The following is a 24,877-nucleotide window of genomic DNA, read 5'->3' as shown; positions in this document are numbered from 1 at the left end:
GCTGTCGCCTGGCTCTGTCCGGGTGTCTGTCTGGCTCTGTGTGTCTGGCTCTGTGTGTGTGTCTGGCTCTGTCCGTGTGTCTGTCTGGCTCTGTCTGTGTGTCTGGCTCTGTCCGTGTGTCTGTCAGGCTCTGTCTGTCTGTCTGTCCGCCTGCCACGGACCGACGCCCGCCGTCCCCTCGGGCCGAGGGCAGCGCGCGCCCTGCCCGCGCTCGGGGCGGAGCTCGCGCGTCACGCGCTGCGCGCGGGCCCCCGGCCGCGGGCGGTGACGTCTCGGCAGCGATGGCGCCCACGGGGCCGCCGGGTAAGGCGGGGGAAAGGCGGCGGGGCGGCCGGGCGGGCGCTGAGGGGGCGGCGGCCGCGCCCGCCCTTGCCATTCCCCGGTGGGGCCGGCGGCTCGGTGCAGCCGGGGGCAGCACTTCACGCACCGCGTGTAACTTTTCTGCAGAAGCCGCGTGTGGCGTGTCGGGAGTGTGTGTGTGAGTGAGTGAGTGAGTGAGTGAGTGAGTGAGTGAGTGAGTGAGTGAGTGAGTGAGTGAGTGAGTGAGTGAGTGAGTGAGGGCGCTTTTTGACGCCGGCCCCTTGGAGCAGCTGCATCCTGCCAGGGAGGGCTCGGGAGGGACCCCCAGGGTACCCGCACCGACCCGTCCGGCCACGCAGTTATGCCGGGAAAGTGGAAACTCGGGCTCGGTGGGAGGGGCTGGGTGTGCTCCAGCTGCTCGGGGCTCTGAGTCAAAAGTGGCATTTCACGGGTTAAACAGAAGTCATTGGATGGGGAGGATAAGTGAAAACACAGCTCCTAATTGGCGTTGGTGTTTTAAAATGCACTGTCGGTGGCTGCTTTCAGCGGTGCTGCCGCCAGCAGAGATCCCGAGCACTTTGAATACTCGTGAGGGAGTTCCGGATGCTGAGCCTGTGCTTCAGCTCGGGCTTGCATCCCTCGGGCTGCCGTCCTGCTCGGCACCGGCTCCATAGCCAGCTTCGGTGGCCTCCGGTTTCTCCAGGTTCCTCTGGCAGAGAGGGTGTTGAGGTGACCCGCCCTGCCCTTTCTCCCGCTCCGTTTGGGGTCAGGCCGTGGGCCAGCGACTGCCCTGCTGCAGAACCGGATGGGTTTGGCTGAAATGGGAGGTGCGAAGGAGTTGTGGCAGCAGCTGGAGAAGTGGTGGCGGTGGGACAGAAGTTCTACAGAGACAGATGCAAAAATTGCGTGACGGGGTGTTTGTGGAGCGCCAGTGAGCAGGCAGGAGGCGGTAGGTGGTGGTGTGTTCTTCTGGCAGTGAGACAGGGCCGGGTTCAGGAGTGGGTTATGGAGAAGCTGAGCACAGTGCTTTTAGGGGCAGGGCATCCCACAAAGTGAGGCCATGCAGGTCTGTTTCCCTGTGAGTCCTGCCTGTAATGAATATCTGTTGTCAACAGTTTAATGTCAGAAAATGAGCTGTTGTAATTATAACACAGGGAGCTTTCTAAACCTGGGATTTGCATGTTTAGCTAGAGACAGTGGGCACAGCTAGCAGCATGCTGCTATTCTTAAAATTCCGTGACTTTTGTTTGCCTCTCAAGTGAGCTCTGTAAATGCATTGGGTACTTAAGTATCTTGTCTATCTGTTCTATAAGAACCGAATGGTTCGTTAGACAGGGGCTGACATGGAAATATTAGCAAGGTGCACATAGTTGCCCAACGTCAAGTGCTAAGATCCAATACTTTTCTTTGGATAGGCTGGGTAACAACATAGCAACAGGGTGCTGCTGCCCACTGTTGCAGAGGGCATGTGTAACATCTGTTGCTACAGTTCATGAAGCTCTTACTGTTGCCAGAGGGCATCCAGTTGAAGACAATTTAATTAATTGAGCAACAGATAATGCTGAAGTTATGAGCTGTCTGTGGCAAGCTGATAGCAAGAGCATCCTTTCTAGATACTATTACTGTAAATTCGGCCTGCTGCACAGTAATTTTTTGAATGATGGGGAGACTTGTGCTTGGAGCTGTTGTGGGGGATGCTGATTTGTTGAATTTGGATGTGCAAATATGGAGACACCCTGTTTCCAGTCAAGACAGGAGCTGGTCAACCTTGGAAACAGGGTCCTGTAAGTGCCCCTCTCTCTGTGTTGTTCCTGCGCTTGTGTTCTGGCACATTAATGTGATGAAAATACTTTAATACTGTACAGTTGGGTTGCTCCTTTATAAAAGCTTTGGAAACAACTTGTTATCCTTTATTCCCTTCCAAGTACTTGTAAATGGGACTGTTTTATATAAAAATAAACTTTTAATGGAAGTGCATCAATAATAAAAAACAATACTTTTGGGAGTCCATTGCAGGCATCACAAAGGTTTGGTTTAGAGCAAATTGCAACCTTTGAAGTCCTGTTTCTTGTGTAAAGCATGCATCCCTTCAATTCTGCATATATGGCCTGTGTGTGATTGGGTTGGGATAAGGAGATGAAGGAACATCATCTTGGCTTATTCCCTGACTGTTTAGTTGCTTCCATTGTGAAAAATGAAAGGTTAGAGTTGGGGGAAGTTTATAATTGATAGCAAATGACTGCAGGGGTGAACAGCTACCCTACAAAGAGTGAGTTCTTGTAACTCAAATAATTTCTCTGTTGCAGACAAGTAAATCCCTTGTTCATATGGTTTCAAAGCAGAGTGTTTGTTTTGGGGAAGTAAAGCAGGGTATTCTGATTTTTAAATTTGCACTCTGTATCCCATTGACTTTTAGGCAAGAGCTGTTATTTTTGTTCATTTGGTTTCGTCTTTAAATTACTTCCAGCCCTACAACACTCTATGGTAATGGGCTCTATGTTTTAAGTTTCAGTAGAGTGTGAAATCCAGGTAATCTGTCCTGAGTCCTGTAACCACTGCTGGTTTGCTACTATTTCTGTTACAGTTATAGAAGCAGTTTGTTTTCCTGAACTCTCCTGAATGGAAAAGGATCAATTTCCCAGAGCTCACCAGTAACCTTTATTAAACAAAATTTTCGTCAGCTACTGGCTGAGCAGAGGTAGGAGCAGTGTTCATAAGCAAAAACAACAAAAAAGAAAAGGCTGACCTGATTTTTCCCTGCCTGGGAATTTGTCCAAAAATTTTTTTTCCTTTTATTCTGTAATATTCTGCACCCTGTTGGTGCTAGAGAGGGGAATTGCATGAGCTGAATGCTGAATTAAGATGATGGTTCTTGTTAATAGAACTGATTCCTAGCTCCCTCCCTGCTTTTGTCCCAGGGCCAGAGTTCAGCACTTCCTTGATTTCTGGAGTATTTTTGGACATGTCTGCAGCATTTGTTTTCAATTTGAAATTGCACCATCAGTATGCCAGGGCACGACTTCAAGTAGTGCATGCTGCTATTGGAAGAGGAGTCAGATGTTTTCCATAGCAAGGACAGGTGAATTGGCTTTTGGTGGGCTTGGAGCTGTTGCATCCCTGTGTAAAACAGTCTGCATGCCTCTGGCACTCATGGCCACCCTCATAATCCCCACCCTGTTTTCTTCAGCTTTTTGAGATGCTGCTGAAGAAGCACAGATTTGGAAAACTTGCGTAAGGCTCTTGCAGTGATGAGGCAGGAATCTGTGCTCATGTGATCAGAAAACCTTAGACTGCTCATTGCTTCTGTTCAGTGAGGCAAGCAGTAGAGAAAGCAGATTGGACCAGGTGAGGTGCAGGATTGCAAGCAAAGGGTAGACCTCTGCCTCGCAGTGTGGATGAGGAGATAGCTGGGGAGCATGTAGGTTAAAGCCTATAGAAAGCAGGGCTGGTTCTGGGAGGGCTCTGACAGCCCATCTCAGCTGTCTGGGCTGCAGCTCTCAGGGCCAAGGGGTTGGTTTAGGAGGCTTGTTAAAGCACCAGTGAGCCTCAGTGCCTGCATGTCTCCCTGGGCTGTGGCTCTTGGAAGCACATGAGTTACACTCCATTGGGAGTCTGCACTGCAGACCTACTTTCAGATACAGTTTTTCATGTCTTGCTTCTAAAAGCCTTTAGCTCAAGGATTGATTTTATTTTCATGAATAATTTGATGGTTTAGTGTGAGTAGATTTAAGTTCTTATGTAAGAACCTGCTGAGCCTGCCTGTGTGATGTTAAAACTTTCAACTTGAAGCAAGGGTGGCTTACTTTTTGGTATTTTAATCTCCCTTCAAATGCTTCATACTTGGTAGAGAGCACATTTTCTTTGACTTTTCTTCATGCTGAGACTGCTTCTGATTTAGAGCTGTTTTTCGAGAGTGTTGGTATAAATGGAACCTTGCGATGCTTTCCTTGCAGCCTCAGCTTCTATCCAGCACATTGCTTTTTAACAGTACTGATGTCAAAACAGAAGATGCATTGCACAAATGCAGAAGGAAAAAAATCAGTCAGCAGTTGCCAGTGATTTTTAAGTGCCATTGTGTATAGTTGTAAGTTGTGTTGTAATGAGACATGAGGATATTTTTGTGCCTTGGAAATAATTCATTTCTTTACAAGGGCTTTGATGATAGTTCATAGCCTAAACACAAAACAAGTCTTTAAAGGTAAGATGAAGCTGAGTTAAGGAAGCAGATGAAGAATAGCACATCGTTCACGTTTGTTAAACATCATTGGGGTCCTACTCTTGTAGTTTGGATTTTTGGTAAAGAGTTTGATTATTTTGCTATATGTACAACCATATCAATGCCTGTAAGTATCTGAAGGGAGGGTCCCAGGAGGATAGATCCAGGCGCTTCTTCCTGGATATTCTTAATAATCCAGGAGAAGAGGCAATGGGCAGAAACTGATGCACAGAAAGTTCCACTTGAATATGAGGAAGAACTTCTTCACTGTGAGGGTGACCAAGCACTGTAACAGATTGTCCAGAGAGGTTGTAGAGTCTCCTTCACTGGAGATATTTAAGAACTGCCTGGACACAATCCTGTGCCAGGTGCTCTGGGATTACCCTGCTTGAGCAGGGAGGTTGGACCAGACGAGCCCCTGTGGTCCCTTCCAGCCTGACCCATTCTGTGAGTCTGTATGTGTGTTTGCATTCTGAAATAATTCTGTGTCTGTTCTAAAAGAGAAAAGTAGAATTACTTTTGCTGTGGTCTTGCGGGTTTTATCAGGGTTTATTTGTTTGGTTTTTTTTGTTTGGGTTTTTTGTTTGTTTTTTAATGCCTCAGATTAAGGTTTTTGGCTTAATGTTTGGGATGGGCTGTGTTTGGGATCTTGAAGCAGTACTGCATCTTTATTTCTAATGATAGTGCTGAAACATCTACAGTATTTTGTTTCAGTCATGGTTAGATTTACTCTGCTCAACATCTTATAGTTAACTGTGTGATTTGCCTGATATATTTTCTCCTGACATTATTGTTAAGGAAAAGAATATCTTGTTACTTCTGTGCAAAAGACAGTAAAGCCTAGCTATTATCTGTTGGCATATTGTCATACTGTAATCCTAAGGGAATATAGGACTCAGTTGAAAATATTTTTTTGTTTGCTCAGTTGATTTTTTTTTGTCATTACAATATAGGCAAATAGAGTAGATATGGGTATTTATTTGTTTGTTTTTTACTGAAGTTTACTAATTTCTGTTTTGCACTTGAGTACCACTTATAGTGTGATGTCTGATACCAAGAGGCAGCTCTGCACTGCTGTTCAAACATTCCTGGGGAGGAAATGATCACACTTTTCAGTTTTGGAAACTATATGTAGAGATTTTCATGTATGCCCTTGTGAACTTGTGTTAGTTTTTTCTGTGGTTGACTGTGTGTGGGTGACTGTCCTCAGGTAAAGAACCAGTTGGGCTAAGTTGCATTTAGATAGATGCAGCTGTTACCTTACATCAGCTGATTGGAACTGCAGGTGAAGTAAACCAATCTGATTTCAGTAGAGGATTAGTTACTTTATTCTTGAATAGGAAGAACTCCGGTTGGCCATGTGCATAGATAGCCAATTTCAGAACTACTTAAATATTTGGTTTATCTTTTTCCAACAGATCCCTGGAAAAGTATGGAAGATGAAATTGAGTCTATTCTGCAGGAGCGGATAATGGTTTTGGATGGGGGCATGGGGACCATGATCCAGCGGCATGCGCTGACAGAAGAGGATTTCCGAGGGCAGGAATTTAAAGATCATTCCAGGCCTCTGAAAGGCAATAATGACCTTCTCAGTATAACTCAGCCTGATATAATCTATGACATACACAAGGTTGGTGATTCTGGTTTCTGTCTCTCAGCAAGAGAAAGAGGGAGAACTTGGCCTCTGCACTTCCCTTTTCCATAGCACAGACTCCTGGCTCTCCACTGTCTTTTGGGGATAGGGAAAAGAATGCTAGGTAACCATGTGAAAAAGAATGAGCAGATTTGACTGTTCTGGTTGTGTGAGCACAGCATTTTTATCTTGGTTCCTGATGTCACCCAGGCAATGCTGTTTTTTTAATCCCTTTTTGACTTATGTCTCTGATGTATTTCTATTAATTGTAGATTCTGTTTTATTTCATTTTTATTTCCTCTTCCTATTCTCAGCTAGCACTTGAAATACATCTAAGTAGGACATATCTGAATTCTAGATGCGTTTCTTTAATTTGTATTACAGGGCTATTAAATGTGGCAGCCTGGAGCAGGCCTCTGTAGTTAATGAGTATATGAGCTTCCTAATGAGTATCTGTGCTTCCATAGTCTTGTTTTTCCCCTAGAATATTAACATGTGGCCCAGAGAATAAAACAGTCTAATCTGCTGATGATTAGGAATTTGCAAACAGATTTCATTGCTTGCTTGTCTTCAATTATACTTTAAAAAACAACTTCCTAAGTCTTGTAATTATTGAGTTGTAGGTATTCATAGGTCTTACTGTAATAATTGGAATGCTTGAATAGTGTTGCAGCTATTTGTTATTCAGCTGAAGCCTCACATCTGTTCTGGGCTTTTACAATTTTTTATTGACAAAATCTGTATATCATTTATGAGAATAATATTTGGCTTACGTTTGTTAGACTTGGAAGGTAATCTGTATTTTTAAATTAAGTTTTATCTGCCCATTCTTTGGATTTTAAGAATGATGAGCTGGAAGGAATCAGTCTTTGACCTATAAAAATTTCAAAAGGAAGTATTTGTAGACTGAGTTCTACTGAGCAATGGTGCTTATGAACCTTGGAATTTATAATAGTTTGTGGTTTTAATAGGGCAAGGTGCTTTAACAGTTGAATTTGGCAGGTGTAGCAGAGCAATAGTGATGTGACTTGAAAATGTATGTATTGCCTCAAACCAAGTAATCTGCTATTGTCTCTGTAATAGGTTATAGGTGCTTTAGGAACTAGAATGCAAAAAAAGAACTGTCTTTTGTGGTACCCATCCCTGCAGCAGCTATTAGGTCAGAGGCTTTCAGAGCAATGGGGGACTTCATATTTTGCAGCTACCAGGGGTTGTTTCTTCTGGGAACTGGACAGAAGGAACTTGCAATAATAGATGAAAATATTTCTACGAAGAAATAGTTAATTTCTTTTTTGTTTGTTTGTTTGTTTGTTTTTTGTTTTTGTTTTTTTCTTTTTTTTATAAATGACCCAGTGAATTAGATCTCACAGATATCAGTAGCTTAAAAAGTAAATTGTATCTGTACCATGATTGGCAAGGTCAGATTCAAAGGTAAGAGACGTGATGTGTTTTCAAAGGCAAAAATTGACTTACTGCTTTGAGTAAGTTATTTCTTTCTGTGGTGGTAGACAGTAAAGTTGGAAGGCTTTTCCACATTTAGCACTTATTTGCACTGTTGAACTCAATGAGTTTTTGTGCTTATTGTAGGAAAATCTGAGGGGTTTATGTTCAATGGTGGCATCAGTATTTTTGATTTACTAGCACTTCAAGTGTTTTAATTTTCTTGAATATGATCGTGCCAGGGTTCGAAAAGATGAGTTAGGGAGAAGGGCAGCTGATAGAGCTTGTACAAATGCAGGCTAGAATCTGCAAAAAGGTTTAAGTTTGCTTTGATTTCAGTTTACTTCAGTGGGAATTAGAGAACCAAAATGGAGCAGAAGTCTTAAATGTTTTGTGAATCTCGGTCATTAGTTAAACTTTAAATGAGATCTGCATGAAACATTCTCCTAAGCTTGTATTCTGTCCCAGCGTGCTCTTGTGTTGTACAAATTCTGTCAGAAAATTTAAATTTTCTAATATTTTCTGCTGTTTAATTTGGGCCTTCTCTGAGATTTTGCAGAGCAACCCTTGCTTGCTGATGATGATTGGACTGAGTCCAATACCATACCCCTTTGCAGAAATCTAGAGTGTGCTCCAGTGGCAGAGGTGACTATAAATGTCACTTGTTAGTAGAAAGTGTGGCTGACACTGAAATTCTGAAAATTGGTTACATGGAACACTTCAAATACTTTGGCCTGTGCTTTTGAATAAAGCCTTTAGAGTTTGATCAGCTTTGAATTGGGAAATGATTTGTGACTGGAGAAGACCAAGTAGTTGGGCTACTTGCATTCCATACCCCAGGCTTTTTTTCTCTTGTGTCTTGCAGGAATACTTGCTGTCAGGTGCTGACATCATTGAAACCAACACTTTCAGCAGCACCCGAGTTGCACAGGCTGACTATGGCCTGGAGCATTTGGTAAGAATGCTAAACTACTTACACATTAAAATATTAATCATGTCCTAGTAGCCAAGATTAGCTTAGTCCCAGGATTCACTGGTGGTGTGCTTATCAGCTGCATGCTGCCCCTTGAGCCATGTGATGGGATTGCAGTTCCTTTCTGCTGCTGTGGGCAATTGCACTTGATGTGTCACAGGCATAGTGTGCTTCTTGTTGGCAGAGGTACAGGCAATAATAATTAGTCCTGTTTTTTGTTTGAACATTCACAGTGTCTCTCAGTTTGGTGAACAGGAATGTTTAGCTTCAGTCCTTCCAACTTAACAAATGCCACAATGGAACTACTTTTTTCCTGGATATTGCTTATGTGTTGTTTGTGCTGGTGTATGTAGAAGTTCTTTCTAGTTTGCATTTATTGTGCCTATTCTTTGTTTTGTATTGTTTTGAGAATTTGGGGAATACATAAAACTAAATACTTGGAAATACACTAATTGAATAAAAAGTGAACTTAAGAGTAGGCTAATTTTGACATCAAAGTCCTGTCCTTCAGCTTCTGTTGATCTCAGCAGGATTTATTTATTTATTCATTCATTAAAGAACAAAATTTTATGATTAGCAGCTGTAGGCGGCGGCATGCACGGAATGAACCTGCCATATAACTTTGTTGCTGAGATGTATTGAGCTGTTCTTCTTCAAGCCTCCTGATAGTGCTGATACATACTTGAGTGACTTGGGAACCCTTCAGAGTGTATGGCAGCTGCTGGATGCAAGTGTTGTGTTTCTTTGAAGATGAGTTACCCTGCACTGAGCTAAAGGTTCCTCAGTAATTTTCTGTATTTTTTCCAGGCATATCGATTAAACAGAGTCTCTGCACAGGTGGCCAGAAAAGCAGCAGACGCTGTAACTGCTGAGACAGGTTAATATTATTTTAACTTTTTACTTGTTTGTGGTTTTGACAATGCTGCAATCTTTGAAATGTTGCTAACTAGAGGATGGCTTGATGGTTTACATTATCGGGACATAAAATGACGCCGTGCATGTTTGCAAGTTAGGCTCAATAACAGCAATTTCATATCTCTATTTATATCACACTAATTTCATTATGCTTGAAGGATCACAGCTGTCCTGTGCCTGCCTGGTTTAGAGTGCAAGTGATACACACCTTCAGACATGTTTTAGAGAAAACAAATTCAGCAGGGACTGTTAAAAGTTTCTTAGGTTTGCATGGCTCAAGTTTTTGTACTCCAGAACTAGGATAGCTGATTGTAGGTAAACATACATTACCAGTTAATCCTAGTGTTTGTCTAGTGCTTTAACTTTATTTGGCAACTAATGGAATTATCTTAATATTTTCATTTCATTTCTACCAATGCCTTCCAGGCATTATGTGAGAGAGGTTTGAGCTCCTTTACACTCATGTAGACAAAGCTATCTTTCAGACTAATTTCTGCTTGTATTCTACAATCAGACTGTATTTCAGTCTAACAGTGCTGCTGCTGTTCAGATAGCACCTTACTGATGTGATTCATAGTATGCAATAAAAAATAAGATTTGGAATATGTTTTTCAAAAGTAGGGTTTTATGACACATGCCAGAATATTCAAACAAGGTTATGTAGTGCAAAATGCTGGGACAGTTCTATGCTGTGCATTTAGAGTAATTAAATGAAGTTTCTTGTGTTATAGACAAATTATTTTTAAAAGAAAAATTAATTGAGACAGCTGACCTTTTTAGAAATGTTCTTCTGTCCTGTGAGTATACATCGAACATCCTGTTGGATTAAAATAAAAAAGTCAGCTGTGCTGGATGATACTGTGCTGACTAAACTCTAGATTTGAGACAAGAGTTTCCTGTTCTATAGATTTTCATCATTGAATGATATGCATGTCTAGGTATCCTCAGAGATATTTTACATTGATGGTCACTGTAAAGCCAGAGGTAAACAGTTTAGGGTCTTTTTCCCCTCCTGTGTCTTGGTCTAGGTATTAGGAGATATGTTGCTGGAGCCATGGGTCCCACAAACAGGACACTCTCTGTGTCACCATCTGTGGAGAGACCAGATTACAGGAACATAAGTAAGTATTTATAACTAAGTTATTTGACTTTGGGAATAGTCTGGAAAACAATTGTTCAGATGAAATTAACATCATTCCTGTTTTATAGCTTTTGATGAACTGGTTGAGGCCTATACAGAGCAAGCCAAAGGACTTTTGGATGGAGGAGTTGACATCTTGCTTGTGGAAACAATATTTGATACCGCCAATGCTAAGGTGAGACTTCTGGGGGAAAAAACTCCACCACACTAATGTAAGTATTTGTTGTACCACCCAAGGGAATTCAAGATAATATTCTTTGAGCTATCAGCTACTGTTTACTAAATACATGAAAAGTCTCTTCAGTTGATAGCAAGTGGGTAGAATGTGAGGAGATGGTTTTTAATCAGCCTTTTCCAGAAGGTATCTCTTAATATGTGCCATTTGTATTTTTCTGGCTGTCTGTGCCAGCTGTCCTCTTATTCTCTACTGTATTGCTCAACATCTCCAAATGCTTCTGTGTTTTTCACTGTAAGCATGTCTGTCCAAAGGATGCCCACTGGAGAGGGAATGTCCAGTGAATCTGGTTTCAGGCATGGGAAGGCATGTAAGGCAGTTCTGTTAAAAGATGTTTTTTGAGAGGTAACTCTGCCATCAGTTTTAAAAAGGAACAATTTGGAATAGAAAATTAGAAGGGTAAAATAGAAGGAATAAAATGTCAAAATATGCCTCAATTTGTGGGATTTTAACATATCTTTCTTTATCTAATAACTGCTCAGTGCAGGGGGTTGTTAGGATTATTAAAACTGTCTTGCAATTTTATGTGGAAAAGTCTGACTGGATATGTACACAGTGTGTCTTTAGGCTTTTGCTACAGGCTGAATAACGTGTGCAGTGGCATCACCTGCCCTTTGCAGATGTGACAAGTCATCATGGAGGTTTGGCTAGAAGTCTGTAGGCTTAACATAATGTTGAGAGCATGTTCATGGGCAGCTTTCGTACCTTAAGGAGGGAGGACATTTTCAGGACCTTCAAAGGAGAAGGTCTTACTTGCAGTTTTTACTGTAAAAATTTGTGGTGGTTGAAATCCTCTGGAAACTACATATCTAAACAGACTCAAGGGCAGTGAATGTGTACTGGGAAGAGTACATACAACCATGTTTGGGGTGAGGACTGTGCTTCAGGTATGTGGGAGAAGTGCATGCTGATGTGGTTTGGGTTTCAGAGTGGTCTAATTTGTTCTCCCTGTGATACTTCCTTTCTGCTTGTTACCAAAACATATTTTGGAACATCTGGAAGATTTGGGGGCTAAAGGTAAAACTTCCTGAGTGTAGTAAGTTCTGGCAGGTGATATGAGATAGCAAGTTGCATAAGCAGCTGTAGAATAAATAAATAAATAAATAAGGGCATCAAACCCATAGAAACTAAAAGAAATGAACAATCTGAAAAACTCTCAAAACATCATTAATGTTTTGCAACATATTCTTCTGTAGGCAGCTCTTTTTGCACTCCAGATGTTGTTTGAAGATGAGTATGCTTCCCGACCCATATTTGTAAGTATATTTCAATGTTTTACATATCCTTAAGCTTTGTTTGTATACTAGCTGAGATGGCAGTAGATTAAAGTGCTTTGAAGTGAAGGAAATGAGTTTATTGGAAATGTACTTTTTTCCACATGACTGTGAAAGTAAAACCTCTTACAGTTTTGTGAAATCAGCCTTGGATAGCTCTGTTCAGCAGATCAAGCCATAAACTAAGGAATGACTTTATGCCAGTGTGTAATCATTCTGTGTATTTCCACAAGAAAAGGTCTAATGATGTTTTTTTTTTCAGACTTGCTTTCTTGAGGGCAATAGGAACTACTGCTTCAAGGATGAAATTAAACAGATTCTGACATATTTTCACATAGAATGATTAGCCATTTGAAAAATCAGAAAAATCTGTCTTACTCCATATTCTTTCTCTGATGTGTCTTTTTCTGGTAGTTGTTGATCATGAATGCATTGGAAGAAATACAGAAAAAGAGTAAGATTGTTTTGAAAGTTCTGCTGTATTCTTCCAGTTTTCTACAGTTTGCAGTCTAGGCTTTCTGATTTGCAGTTGGTATCTGTTTGTAGGCTTTTGTTGAATGTGTTTACTCCTTCCTTGCATCTGTGTTCCAATCTATGTGGGACCCAGGCATCTACAACATAATCTGCCAGTAACTTTCACATCTTATGAATATGCTTGTTTGAAAGTTTGCTTACTTTTAGGCAGTCCACCTGATAATTTCTATTGTGTCTTGTAATTTAGCTCTTGAAAGTGATAATGAGCAGCTGTTCTATGTTCCCTTTGCTGCATAGTTATGCCATTTGTAGTCCTTTGTGAGAGTTTCCTTTAGTCATCTTTTTTTCAGCCCAAAGAGTTCTCTTCTATTTAGCTGTTCCATTTGGTTAATTCATTATTGTCCCGTTTTTGTTTTCCACTTCCTCAAGTCAGAGTGGAATGACAATAGAATAGAGCATTCAAAGTGCAGACATCAGGGATTGTATGATAGCCTGCTCATGTTCTCTGCCTTTTCCATGTCTTTCTTTGTAGTTTCTGATGTTTTGCTTTACTGCTAGTGAGCTTGGAAATCGGATTCATAGAAGTCTCTTTAGTTTATCTTCTAGAAAAGTAAAGGCTAGTTTGGAGGTGTCATTGTGTAGAAGTTCTATGTTCTCAACTTTGTACTTGGTCAGTTAGTACAGAGAGTTTTCTGAGTTGAATTTTTGTCTTTGTTGCCCTGAACAGAGTGGTCCTTGAGCCTGGTTCCTCATTCTTTGTTCCGTTTTCAGTTCGGTTATGTTGAGAAGTTACAACCCTTAGCATAACTCTCTAAGATTCCACTGATCACCTTCCTTGACTGAGTACTTTGAGGGTAGGAAGTTACATCAATATTAAAGAATGCTTTGGACTAAATAGTGGATTTACTTTCATGTGGAGTCTTCTAAACCCATTCCATCTTCTGGAAAAAAGAACTTTTAGACTTAGTGTGGTGATGTAGGAATGGTACTCTGCAAATCAGTGTCCTCACTGAGATTCTCCAAACCATGTGCTGTTTTCTTCCTCCCCCACTTTCTTCCCATGTCTCTTTCCCTGTGGCAGGAAGGAGAGGAGAATTGGAAGCACAAAAGGCAAAGATCAGATGTTGTGGTATGAACAGTTTGCTGGAAAGAGCTATAAGAAAAGAATCAGTAACAGCAACAATATTAATAACAAATGTGTATAAAAGACCAAGTGATTCATGTGCAAAAATGCTCACCATGGAGCTCAACTTGACTGCAGTCATGCCACCCTGACTGCTTCCTCTGGCTTGGAGCCAGCATCACCCAAAACCTCTATCCTAGCCATGCCCCCTCCTGGCTACTGCAAGAATTAACCCTATCCTGCCTGGAACCAGGACATCTGTGGAGCCTTTCTTGGCTTACCCAGATGCCTCCCAAATTCTTGACTTCATAGTTGTTAGTTTTAGGGTCATTATCTATTAATTGCACATTTCCTTCTGTATACTGCTGAAGAAGTGTGATTATACAGGTTAATACTTCCACTACTAAGTTGCAACATTTGATGTTCCCTTGTGGTGAAAGGAGTAACTAGTTTTTAAGGTCAGGCTCACCTCTCCTACCTTTCTACCAACCACCACCAAACAACTTAATAGCAGTCCTGAAACCTGAAATAACCTAAATGTGGAGGTGAGGAGAAGGTGACTGCTTATCGCTGCCTGAACAAAAAATCCTGCAGATTGGTTCAGAGGCTGTCATCAGAGTGATACCATGGTATTCAGGCTACCTTGCTGCTGAGTGGTTCACAGTAGTTTTCTCCTTTTTCTTTTGTTTTGTTTTTCCCCCCTGAGGAGGGGGTAGAGAGGGAAAGACAAAAACCTTAGGCCAGTCTTCTTTCTCCTAGAAAAATATTTAAACATTTATATGGTAAAAAGGGTTTAATTTTTCTGTTTGAGTTGTGCCTCATCACTTTAGGTGGAGCACAGTTCTCTCTGCTTTGAGTTATAGCAGTTCACTCATTTTAATTTTTTGTTTTGTTGTGCATTTAATTCTTCTTCTTTCTGTGTCTTCAATTGATATTTAGGTTTCTGGAACTATTGTGGATAAGAGTGGGCGTACCCTCTCTGGCCAGACAGGAGAGGCATTTGTCATTAGTGTTTCCCACAGTAAGCCACTTTGGTAAGGAAATACATCATTCATTCTCTTAGTTCTCTTAGATTCTTTTCTATTTTAACCCTTGCTTGCAGCTAAATGGAAGCTGTACAAACTGTGATCATACATAATCACATGCATTGCTAAAATGATTTTCTATCATTCCCTCAACAGAAATTATGTTTCCAAAGAAATCTGAATTTTTAATTAATTGCTTTAAATAATCTGGGGCTGTGTGTTTATGCTGAAATCACGATCAGGTCAAAATCTGAAAATAGTTTGCCATCTTGCACTGTCTTGGGCTGTGCAAGGAGCCAATCCCTTCTACAGGCAGGTTTTGTATCTCTTTCTTAGAGGGAAGCAGTGCCAGCTGAAAGTGTTTTGGGGTGTCTTGAAAGAACAAGCATAAGATACTATTGCAGTGTTCTTTTTACTGAACTCTTAGCAAAATGTGCCATGAGTGTTTTTCTCAAGGATGGTACATGGTTGTTTTGAGAGCTCCTAATGTAGTTTAATTCTTTTCTATCCAGGCAGAAAAGCTCAAATAAATATGAGGTTAAGATCTGTGCAAATGGGTAATGTGTCAGATTTGGTCATTGTGTGAGGTTTTGCATGTTAATTTGAATACCTTCCCCTGGTTATCTATTCTTCTGTGTTTCTTTACCCTATTCTACCTCCTTCTTGTCTTCTCTTCCCTCTTTGCCTTTTTTCACTCTCAGGTTGGTTCTCTTCACAAAAGCTTACACCAGAAATAGATTTTTTTTTTTCCTTAGGATATTCTAACTGAAAGCATTTAGTTTGCTGTTAGTAGTGCACACCATGCACATTATGATGAGCCATTGTTTGTTTTTGCAATAAAATTTCAGCTAAACCACGCAATCTGTCATCTCAGTGATGCAGGAGCAGAAGACTGCATTCACAGTTTTCCTGACTGCCCTTGAGGCTCCACTTTCCCAGACCAGACGGTGTTCCAGAAGTAACATATGGAGCCTCTTGGAACAGGGTGGTAGTTGACTTCTCCTCTCAGCATCACGGCCTCATGATCCATATTTGCATGAGTCTGTCTCAGATAATTTTGCTCTAACTCTCTTGCTTCTGAAGAAGGGAGAAAGGCACTGGAGCGGAAATCAAGAATATATTGACCATATTTCATAAAAACTGAGTTATGGGCCTCAATGTTTAGGGTCTGTTTCTCATTTGTGAAAAGGCTACTATACAGCACTGTAGCAGAAGGGTTTTAGTGGTGGGAACAGATTGTATTTAATGTTGTTTCTGTGGCCAAATTGGTGCAGAATGGCTTTAGGGTTATGAAAAAGCTGATCATTAGTAGTATCCTAGGAATCGTGTTGTACGTGTTCATATATTTCTGTTTGGGTTGTGTATGCCCTGATTAGGGTGATGTGTCATCCTTACTTCAGTTTGGTTTGGAGCCCACCCTAAAAAGTGTGTGCTTTGTGCCTGGGTGATGGAAGTGGTAGCTGAGAAACTCACAAACTGTACTTAGTAAGTGCTGAAAGATATGTCAAGCTACTTGCCATGAAAGATGCTCAGATATGTTGTTTCAGATCCTATGATTGTTTCTACTGTGGCAGCATTGAGAAGACATACACTGAGTTTTGGGCCATAATGTGGATTTTCTTTTGGTCCCAAGGGCGCTCTACAGTCTTATCTTTCACAGCAGTTTATGTATGACTGCTGTGGAGAAATGAGCAAGAGAGGGAGGTAATGTTTAAGATGGGTGTGTGATGGTTATTACACTAGAGTAACAGAGATAGAATATCAGCTATCTGGCTCAAGGCTGCTTGCTTCTAAGGCATGATTAACAGTTTGCTTTTCTCAAATGTTTTCTTGCATGGTTTTGGTGATACTGGCCACAGAAGCTACTTTTTGTTTCTGAAGGAATGTGCATGTCTGTGCTACAGTTCTGAGACAAGTAATGCTTGGATTGTGTCATGCTCATGAATATACTTGTCAGCAACCTCTGTAATGGGTAATAATTCAGGCAGTTTGGAGTGTGGGGAGTATGAGCTGGAAGCTTGTAAATTGAATAACTTAAGAGTAGAAAATACATTTTTCTGCATTTGATAAGGACAGTCTTCCTAACTGTTCTTGACTCGCTTTGCTTTGAAAATCTTGAGTGTGGGGGAGCCCACACTTTGAAATAAATTCCAGAACCTCATTGCTGTAATGAATTTTGTATTTCTTGGGCTTGCTATTTGCATCCAAGAAGTCTCTATGATGGATTTAAAAGTATGTAAACACCAAATCTTGAAAATGAGGGAAATACAGGTTATTTTCAAATTTTTATGGCTAGTATAAGATGTATTAGAGAAAGCACTTCTAAGGTAGAGCTTGCTATTTAAAAAAACATATATACTTCCCCTCAAACACCAAACCAAAAAAACAACCAAACCCTTACTGTTTCAGGCCTAAGTTATTGGAAGAAGGGGTTTGTGTGTTATTTGGTCGTTATCTGTTACTGTGATATTCAAGATTCTTGGTTTGGATGTTGCTATGAGCCCCCCAGATTTCAACAATTTTTCATCCTGTTCAACGAGTAAATCTGACTGCAAGCATTAATTGCTACTACTTAACAAAGTTATCAATGTCTTGCCTGCTTCTTGGAAACAGGAGAAAAGTCAAAAACCATTTTATGCTCCCAGTCCTGTGCAGGGCTTTTCTGTTTTTGACCTCTGTGAAACTTAAGTGGGCATACAGGCATTTAATTAGCTCATCTGCCTGTGAAGCTCAGTCAGCTGGGAGATGTGGCTGTTACGCATTCCTGTTTCAGTGTGTTAGCCTGCATCCTCTCTGAGACTGTTATTCCAGGAATATGAACACCTTCGAGTTCTGCAAGGGGGGTTTCTAGAATGGTGCAGAAAGATGAGGAAACATGTAAAAGATATCTTACATACTTACTGCAAGAGAAATTTCTATATTTAATACTGATGGAGATATGAGTGCAAGTCTCATTTATGTATCTGTCATTGAATAAAAGAAAATATGATTGTATGTCATATACTGGTAAAATGATTTAGAAACCATTCATGTAAAAATTCTGCTGTAGTGTTGTCTTGCTTAGTAAGATGTAGATTCAGTTGCCCAAGCTAGTGCTGCCATGAGTCTTCTTGAGGGAGGCACTTGTTCTCTTCCAAAGTTGACATAATTTATGTATAATTTGTAAAGAAAATGATTAGTAGCTTGAAGCAGGTCTTGCCTTCCAACTTTTTTTCATACTTTTCCTGTAGCACAAGACTCCTTTCCCATCTGCCATTCTCATTCCACTTGTTCTCTCTCTTACCTAGAAAATACAGAGCCCTCGTGTTTCTGCAGTTGCTGTCATAATGCTGCCACTTTCCTCCTGGATTTTGAAATGAAATCTTGATCAATTGTTTCAAGTTCAGTTCAGCCCAGCCCCTTTCCCTCTCATGCTTTTCTTCCACCTGAGGGTTCTCCTTTTGCACAGTCATGCTGTACTGATGATTAAAGAAATTGGAGATCAGGTTGGTTTTGTTTTAGATGATTGTGAGAGTTAGCAGTTGCCAGCACTAACATTCATCTGTTCTGTGTGTAAAAGGTGTTTTTACTTCAACATAATTTTTGAAAATTTATTTTCCAGTATTGGCTTAAATTGTGCTTTAGGGGCAGTTGAAATGCGTCCATTCATTGAAACAATTGGAAAATGTACAACCGCCTACATCATCTGTTACCCCAACGCAGGTGTGTTGGTGCACATGTTCCTATGCTTACAGGCACATGAAATACAGCTAACCTGTTCCATCTCATTAGCAATCATAGAGTTGAAGTAGCTTAAACAGATGATTGCTTTTACTATTAAAAAGAGAGTAAGAATATTTTAAACTGCTCAAAGTAACTGTTGTTAGTTCTGTGACAATGAATCCAGAATGCTTTTTTGCATAATTAATAATCTGCTGAGTAGTGATTTCAAGGGTGATGGGGCTTTTTAGTCTTCATACAATTGTAGCTACTTTAAATGTGCCTTTTATGAAATGTAGTTCTTTTCTTTTGGACTTTATACAAATTGTAATACTAAAAAAATAATTATATTTTAAGGTCTTCCCAATACTTTTGGTGGTTATGATGAGACTCCAGAAGTGACTGCCAGGCATATAAAGGTATAAAATACTTCTTGTGATTATGTCACATATGAGGTACTAATAGACAAAAACTCTGCTTATATCCTGTGCATACTTGTTACAATATTTGTGTTGGATTTTTTTTCCTTCAGATATATCATTTGGGTTGTTTATAGACAATTTGCTGAATGATAGTGATTTGAAGTATCACACTAGGAAAATTACTTAGGAAACTGGAAACCTTAATTACTTCTATATTCTAAGCTAAGGTTTCCTGCTGCTTGATCTGTGCGTGTAACTCATTGCACTCTTGTGTTCTTACTGTTGTATTTGGGAATTGTTCAAAAAGCTGAGTGGTGTTTATGAACTTGGCACAATTTTACAGATTTATGTGTACGGGAACTGCTGATGTTCAAGTGCAGGTTGTCCTTCCCCATGCCACTGGACCTGTGCAAGACAGAACTTTGTGTCTGAAGCTGCAGTATGTCAGCAAGAACACAGTATAAAATAGGCCACTTTCCAATGTTGTCTCTTGAAATTGCCTGTGGAAATTACTGCTTAGCCTTAGGAATCAATCTCAAAACAAATCCTAAAGAGACAATATAGTGCTAATGTTTTTTTTTAAATTTAGTGTTTTTCTTGTGAGCTCTCCGAATTGCTTCACATATGGAGAAAAACAAGCAAATTATATGTGTATATATATATGTATATATATATATATAAAACTATATATATATAACATAGCTTTATATATATATATACAACATAGCTTTAATAACTTTGAACAACATATTCCTTCCTTTTACAGAATTTTGCTTTGGATGGTTTGGTCAACATAGTTGGAGGTTGCTGTGGTACCACACCAGCACATATCAGGTACTTCATGTGTTACAGCTCTGGTGAACTGTGAAGGAAATTTTTGTGCTGCTTCTGTGGCACAAAATAGAGTGTCCTGAAAAAATGCTGCCAATAGCAGCAATATATGAAGTGGGAGCAACCTGGCTTTTGTAGCTGTACATATCATGAAGAATTAGTAGAGGTGTAGTTCAAACAAGGATTAAACCTCTTTGGTTCTGTCATCTAAAATTGTTCTGGAATTACTTTTCCCCCTTTATTGATGGATAGAATAGATTTTGCATTCTCTGCTTTATTCTGCTGTATCTTCTTTCTCTCTTTTTGCAATCTTAGCCACAAGGTGAAATTTAAGGTTTCCTTTGGTGGTAGATGGAAGGAAGCAAGGGGTGTGTGTGTGTGTGTGTGTGTGTGTGTTTGTTGGGGAAATTCCTTAACAGAAGTTCTCAGAATGCTGTACAGCTGGTGCTGGTCCTTGCTAGTCAGAAGGAGCATTTGATGTCTTTCTCACTGCAAATAGGTCAGTGGGAAAGCCTCTTTTTTTCATTTAAACTTGAAAAACAAAGGGCTGTTGTGATTAATTTTTGCCCTGATATAAACTGGGGAGAAGTGACATGTAAACATGTAGGGGACAATGTGTGTCAGTCCTGACTAGACTGAAGAGAAAGTCAATGTGAACAGTATGAGTCATTCTGGCATCTGAGAAATGTGTCTCAGTACAGAACAATGTTTTTCCCTTGGGTGTTTTTTTTCTTTTGTTTTTGGTTTTTTTGGTTTTTTTGTTGTTGTTGTTGTTTTTTTGTGGGAGGTGATTGTTGGTTTTTTGTTTGTTTTATTTTGGGTTTTTGTTTGTTTGGGTTTGGTTTTTGGGATTTTGGGTTTGTTTTTTTGTTTGTTTGGGTTCTTTTGTTTGCTTGGGGTTTTGTGGGGTTTTTTTTTAGTTGGTTGGTTTTGGCTTTTCAGTCATTAGCAGCTGCTCAGCTCAGCAAGTCATAAATATGGTAAGAGTCAGTGTGGTTGAGGACTGAATCTGAAATCCTTCAAGTGTCCCATTGTATCTCATTCTGTATTTGAAATACCTTCAGCCTTGTACATTTCCTGCAAATAGCTATGTTAGGATCTTCTGGGAGGATGTTTTTTGCCTTTGGCCTCACAAAGTGAAACTACCTAATTAGTCTGGTCTCTACAGGGCTAAATTGCAAATGTAGCTATATGTCTAGTATATTCTGTTTAAGTCTTGTATGGAGTAATTTAATTGTAATTGAAAATTTTAATTTCTTGTTTCTGTAACTCAGAAAAATTGCTGAAGTTGTGAAATTCTGTAAGCCTCGTGTTCCGCCTTCTCTCTCTCAAGGATACATGCTGCTGTCAGGTAAAGTGTGTAACAGTTCAAATTTCATAACTAATGCTAATGTCCTTTATATATTTACTGGCTGTTTTCTGCTGATCAGAACAGCACTGTGAATGTCTGGTTCTATCTGAATCTGACATGCTTATGCATGTGTAACCAGATCTAAGTCTTACTGTTTTGGCTAAAGGAATAGTAGAACATTTTTGTTGCCATCTTGTATAATATAATCAAACCAGCATATTTACTCTGCCAGTCTCAGACCTGTTGTAATGGTGAATGAGTATCTTTGTCTTCACTTTACAACAGGGAGGGTCAAGCTCTCTCAACAGAGAGACCGGGTAATTTGGCTACAGTTACTGTCAGAGTTCTGGTGAGATCCTTGTACACCAGCTGTGAAAGGGCTGCCCTGTCTTACCTCAGATGCTGATTCAGTTGTACTGGACTGTGCTCCAGCAATACATCCAGGCCTAGGACATGTTTTGTTTTAACAAAGTCTAGATCTGTATGCTCCACACTTCAGGCATTCTTTTAAGCCTTTGAGCCCTGTATCTTAGTAAAACAGTACCATCTTTTCAATCTGGCATTTTAACCTCAGGTCAAATCAGTTTAGCATAATTAAAATATATAATGGTTGGCCTGTGATGTTATGGCTTAGTTTATTTGGTTCTGCTGTAGAGTTTGTTTGCCTCTGCATTGCCTGCTTCCCAAGGGTCCAGCTGGCCTTGTTTCTCTGAACTAGGGTATGTGGTTATAAGCTACCCTTGATGGTCAGTCAATTCCGTGGGCTGCTGCTTCTCTTAGGGTGTCATGCATGGGGTAACATAGTTGAAAATTGAGAGAACGTACACACAGATGTCCAAAGAATCATAGCTTCACTTCTATATTGGAAAAGTTGGTTGTTATTTTTTGTGGGTCAGGTAAATTATTGATTGTCATTGAGGAAGAATAGAAAGATCTGGTGTATGTGTTGGCAGTTGTTTCATTGCATTGCTGTGCTAGTTATTCATTAGAGTACTGATGTGCTGAGAAATCACTATTCGTAGAGAGAGACCTTTATTTTACAACTCAGAAAAGAGATTTTTGTCTTTCTTACACATTTTTTCTTTTCTCTTTTAACAAATATGTTCAAAAATATCTTTTTAAGGTCTGGAGCCATTCAGGATTGGGCCATACACCAACTTCGTTAATATTGGTGAACGCTGCAATGTTGCAGGATCACGGAAGTTTGCTAAACTCATCATGACAGGCAACTATGAAGTATACATATTAACAATAATCTCCTATGAACAGTAATCTTTATAGCTGATGCTCTGATTTTCTCTTGCTCCATTACACTATTATTGTTTGTTTTGCTGACACAAAGCACTATTTTATACAAGTTACAAGAGTAAGAAAATGTGGAGGATTTATTTTTTCACTGTTCTTTGTTTTCTCTGCTTGCCAACTACTTTATGAGAAGGGCTTTACAAGGACTTGTTTTTTGACAAGTGTTACAGGAAACTTTTAATTTTTAATTAGTCACACAACTGGTAATGGTTTAGAAAATGGCCTGGTCTGTGCTGCATCTGGGGGTTGATTTACAGAGAAGAGGGGAAAGAAGGTCAGTGTAATCCCCTCTTTCAAGAGGTATGTTTGATTAGGATAGATTGTGGCACTGTGCAGCTCTCATTCTTTCTCCCCTTCCTTGCTTCCTCAGTTCTACTCAGCATTATAATTCCATCTAATTGCTACCCACTTTGATCTGTGACTCCACCATGCTATGTGAGCATTGGTACAGAAAAGATGCATAGAAGGTCATTGCTTTCTTGAAACTACTGCAGGGCAGAAATAAAGAGGCTGGAAAGCTCATTTTTTACTGGTGTGAATTGATACTGTGACACTGAAACAAAGACTGGACTGACTTTTCTTGAGAGCTGAGACCACCCCAGAGTATACTCTGATATTACATCAAATCAAAATGAAAGCCTTAGTTTGTATTTTTGGAAGTTTGACTCTTAGGGTCATAGAAGTCACAAAGCAGATTAGCCTAATAAATGAAGAAACCTTCAAACACAGGGACTCTATAGAATGACAGAAAACAGAAAGTGAACAGTCATGGGTGTTCAGATATTTATGTAGGCTTGGGGGAAAGCTTTAGTTTTCCTTCTTTGCACTTGTCATTATTTTGCAGCATGCAAAAATGTTGACTGACTTTAAAAATTAAGTGTCCTGTGTTACAAAACACCAGAGCTTGTGATGCAAGCCCTTATTTCATACCATCACAGAGGCTGTATTTTCCTGCAATCTTGTGCAGTCACAAGTCTTTGTTACCATGCAAATCTTAAATTATTTGGTTAAGCATAGGAGCAACTCTCTACAGTTGTTGATGCTACCAGCACATCAGGTCTCTGATGTCATGTTCTGTAAACAAATTAATTATAGGCTGTTCCATATTGGTAACAGTTTTGTATTGTTGTACATCACAGACTATTTTCTTATTTTTTATAGGATGTCTTACAAATTTTTAAATTTTTGACTCCATGCTTAGTTCAGAGAAGTGAAATGTTACCCTGTGAATAACTGGAATTTTTTTCTTCTCAGTGTGGTTTTGTTTTTGACTTTCTTCTCTAGGAAGCCCTGAGTGTAGCCAAATTGCAAGTTGAGATGGGGGCCCAGATTCTTGACATAAATATGGATGATGGGATGTTGGATGGCCCAGCTGCAATGACCAGATTCTGTAACCTGATTTCTTCGGAACCTGATATTGCAAAGGTTGTAATTGAGTCACAATGAAGAATATGTTACTGACTTGTAAATTGCATGCAGAAGGTGTTGATGCAGTTTCATTTAATAACCAGTTTATGTGCTTAGGCAGATATAGTTGTCCCTGGAGAGGAAGTGATACTGTAATAGGAAAGGCCTTTGGATGAAACAGAGGCTTTTCTGCCTGTTTTCACATAAATACATGCCAGTCTTTTTCACTGTCTAGAAAAGCTGGATGCAGGTTTGTTCTGGAGCAGTTATGAGCCATAATGTATATGTTGGCAGTGCATAATGGTATTGCTTTCCACAAAACTTAAAGTTGCTATGGATATAGAATGGCTTCAAAAGATTCTGCAATGTGCTTTCTCTAAAAATGAGTGTCTAAATCAGAAACACAAGATATTACAGGGAGAAGTAGAGATCTCTATATGATATGTGATGGAGATGCCATGGAAGCTCTTAAAATAAATTTACTCTGAGTTTTTCATTTAAAGCAAAGTGAGTCTTTTAATATCATGTGGAAACTTATTTGTAAATTCTGATTAATGTTGTGTATATTTTTATGTCCAAATGGGCAAAAAGCACATAGAACAGTAATTCAAAACTTCTGGTGTTCTCCTGGCTTACCTCTCTATTATTTACAGGTGCCATTATGCATAGACTCCTCAAATTTTTCAGTGATTGAAGCAGGTTTGAAATGTTCCCAAGGGAAATGCATTGTAAACAGCATCAGTCTAAAGGAAGGTGAGGAAGACTTTCTGGAGAAAGCAAGGAAAATTAAATTATATGGAGCAGCTGTGGTTGTTATGGCTTTTGATGAAGTGGGGCAGGTGAGTGTCACTTTAAAGGAGAGGTGTTTTTCTTCTGAAGTGTAAGGCTTTCTTTCTCTTTTTCAGGACAAAGTTGTTTTGTTTCATTGACACAGTTGATTCAGAGAAGTTCTATGTAACCTTAGTAGCAGTTTTGACCCTGATTTATAAGCATTTCTTATGCTGCTCAAATATTTGAAGAATCCGTGTACTGATCTAAGTGGAGCTGTTAGTTCAAGAGTGTCTCCTGCTATTCAGTCATGCTGAACTCTTCCTTCACAGAAGATATTTTTAA

General features: G+C 39.9%; 1 protein-coding gene across 1 annotated transcript in view; it reads left to right on the top strand.

Annotated features, from left to right (window-relative positions):
- The first annotated feature begins 227 nt into the window (after positions 1-227).
- MTR (5-methyltetrahydrofolate-homocysteine methyltransferase) overlaps positions 228-24,877 on the top strand; it is a 48,591-nt gene continuing 23,941 nt past the window's right edge. Inside the window, exons 1-15 of the mRNA XM_079298390.1 lie at positions 228-303; positions 5,935-6,146; positions 8,455-8,544; positions 9,370-9,439; positions 10,506-10,598; positions 10,687-10,793; positions 12,050-12,109; positions 14,664-14,758; positions 18,351-18,451; positions 18,806-18,867; positions 19,637-19,704; positions 20,976-21,052; positions 22,176-22,288; positions 23,642-23,782; positions 24,418-24,603. Of these exons, the coding sequence (XP_079154516.1) occupies positions 282-303; positions 5,935-6,146; positions 8,455-8,544; positions 9,370-9,439; positions 10,506-10,598; positions 10,687-10,793; positions 12,050-12,109; positions 14,664-14,758; positions 18,351-18,451; positions 18,806-18,867; positions 19,637-19,704; positions 20,976-21,052; positions 22,176-22,288; positions 23,642-23,782; positions 24,418-24,603 (1,497 nt within the window). The 5' untranslated portion in view covers positions 228-281. The remainder of the gene's footprint in view (positions 304-5,934; positions 6,147-8,454; positions 8,545-9,369; positions 9,440-10,505; positions 10,599-10,686; positions 10,794-12,049; positions 12,110-14,663; positions 14,759-18,350; positions 18,452-18,805; positions 18,868-19,636; positions 19,705-20,975; positions 21,053-22,175; positions 22,289-23,641; positions 23,783-24,417; positions 24,604-24,877) is intronic.

Source organism: Erithacus rubecula (genome assembly GCF_903797595.1).
Source record: "Erithacus rubecula genome assembly, chromosome: 2".
NCBI classification, from domain to species: Eukaryota; Metazoa; Chordata; class Aves; order Passeriformes; family Muscicapidae; genus Erithacus; species Erithacus rubecula.
This window is presented reverse-complemented; position numbering and strand designations above follow the sequence as displayed.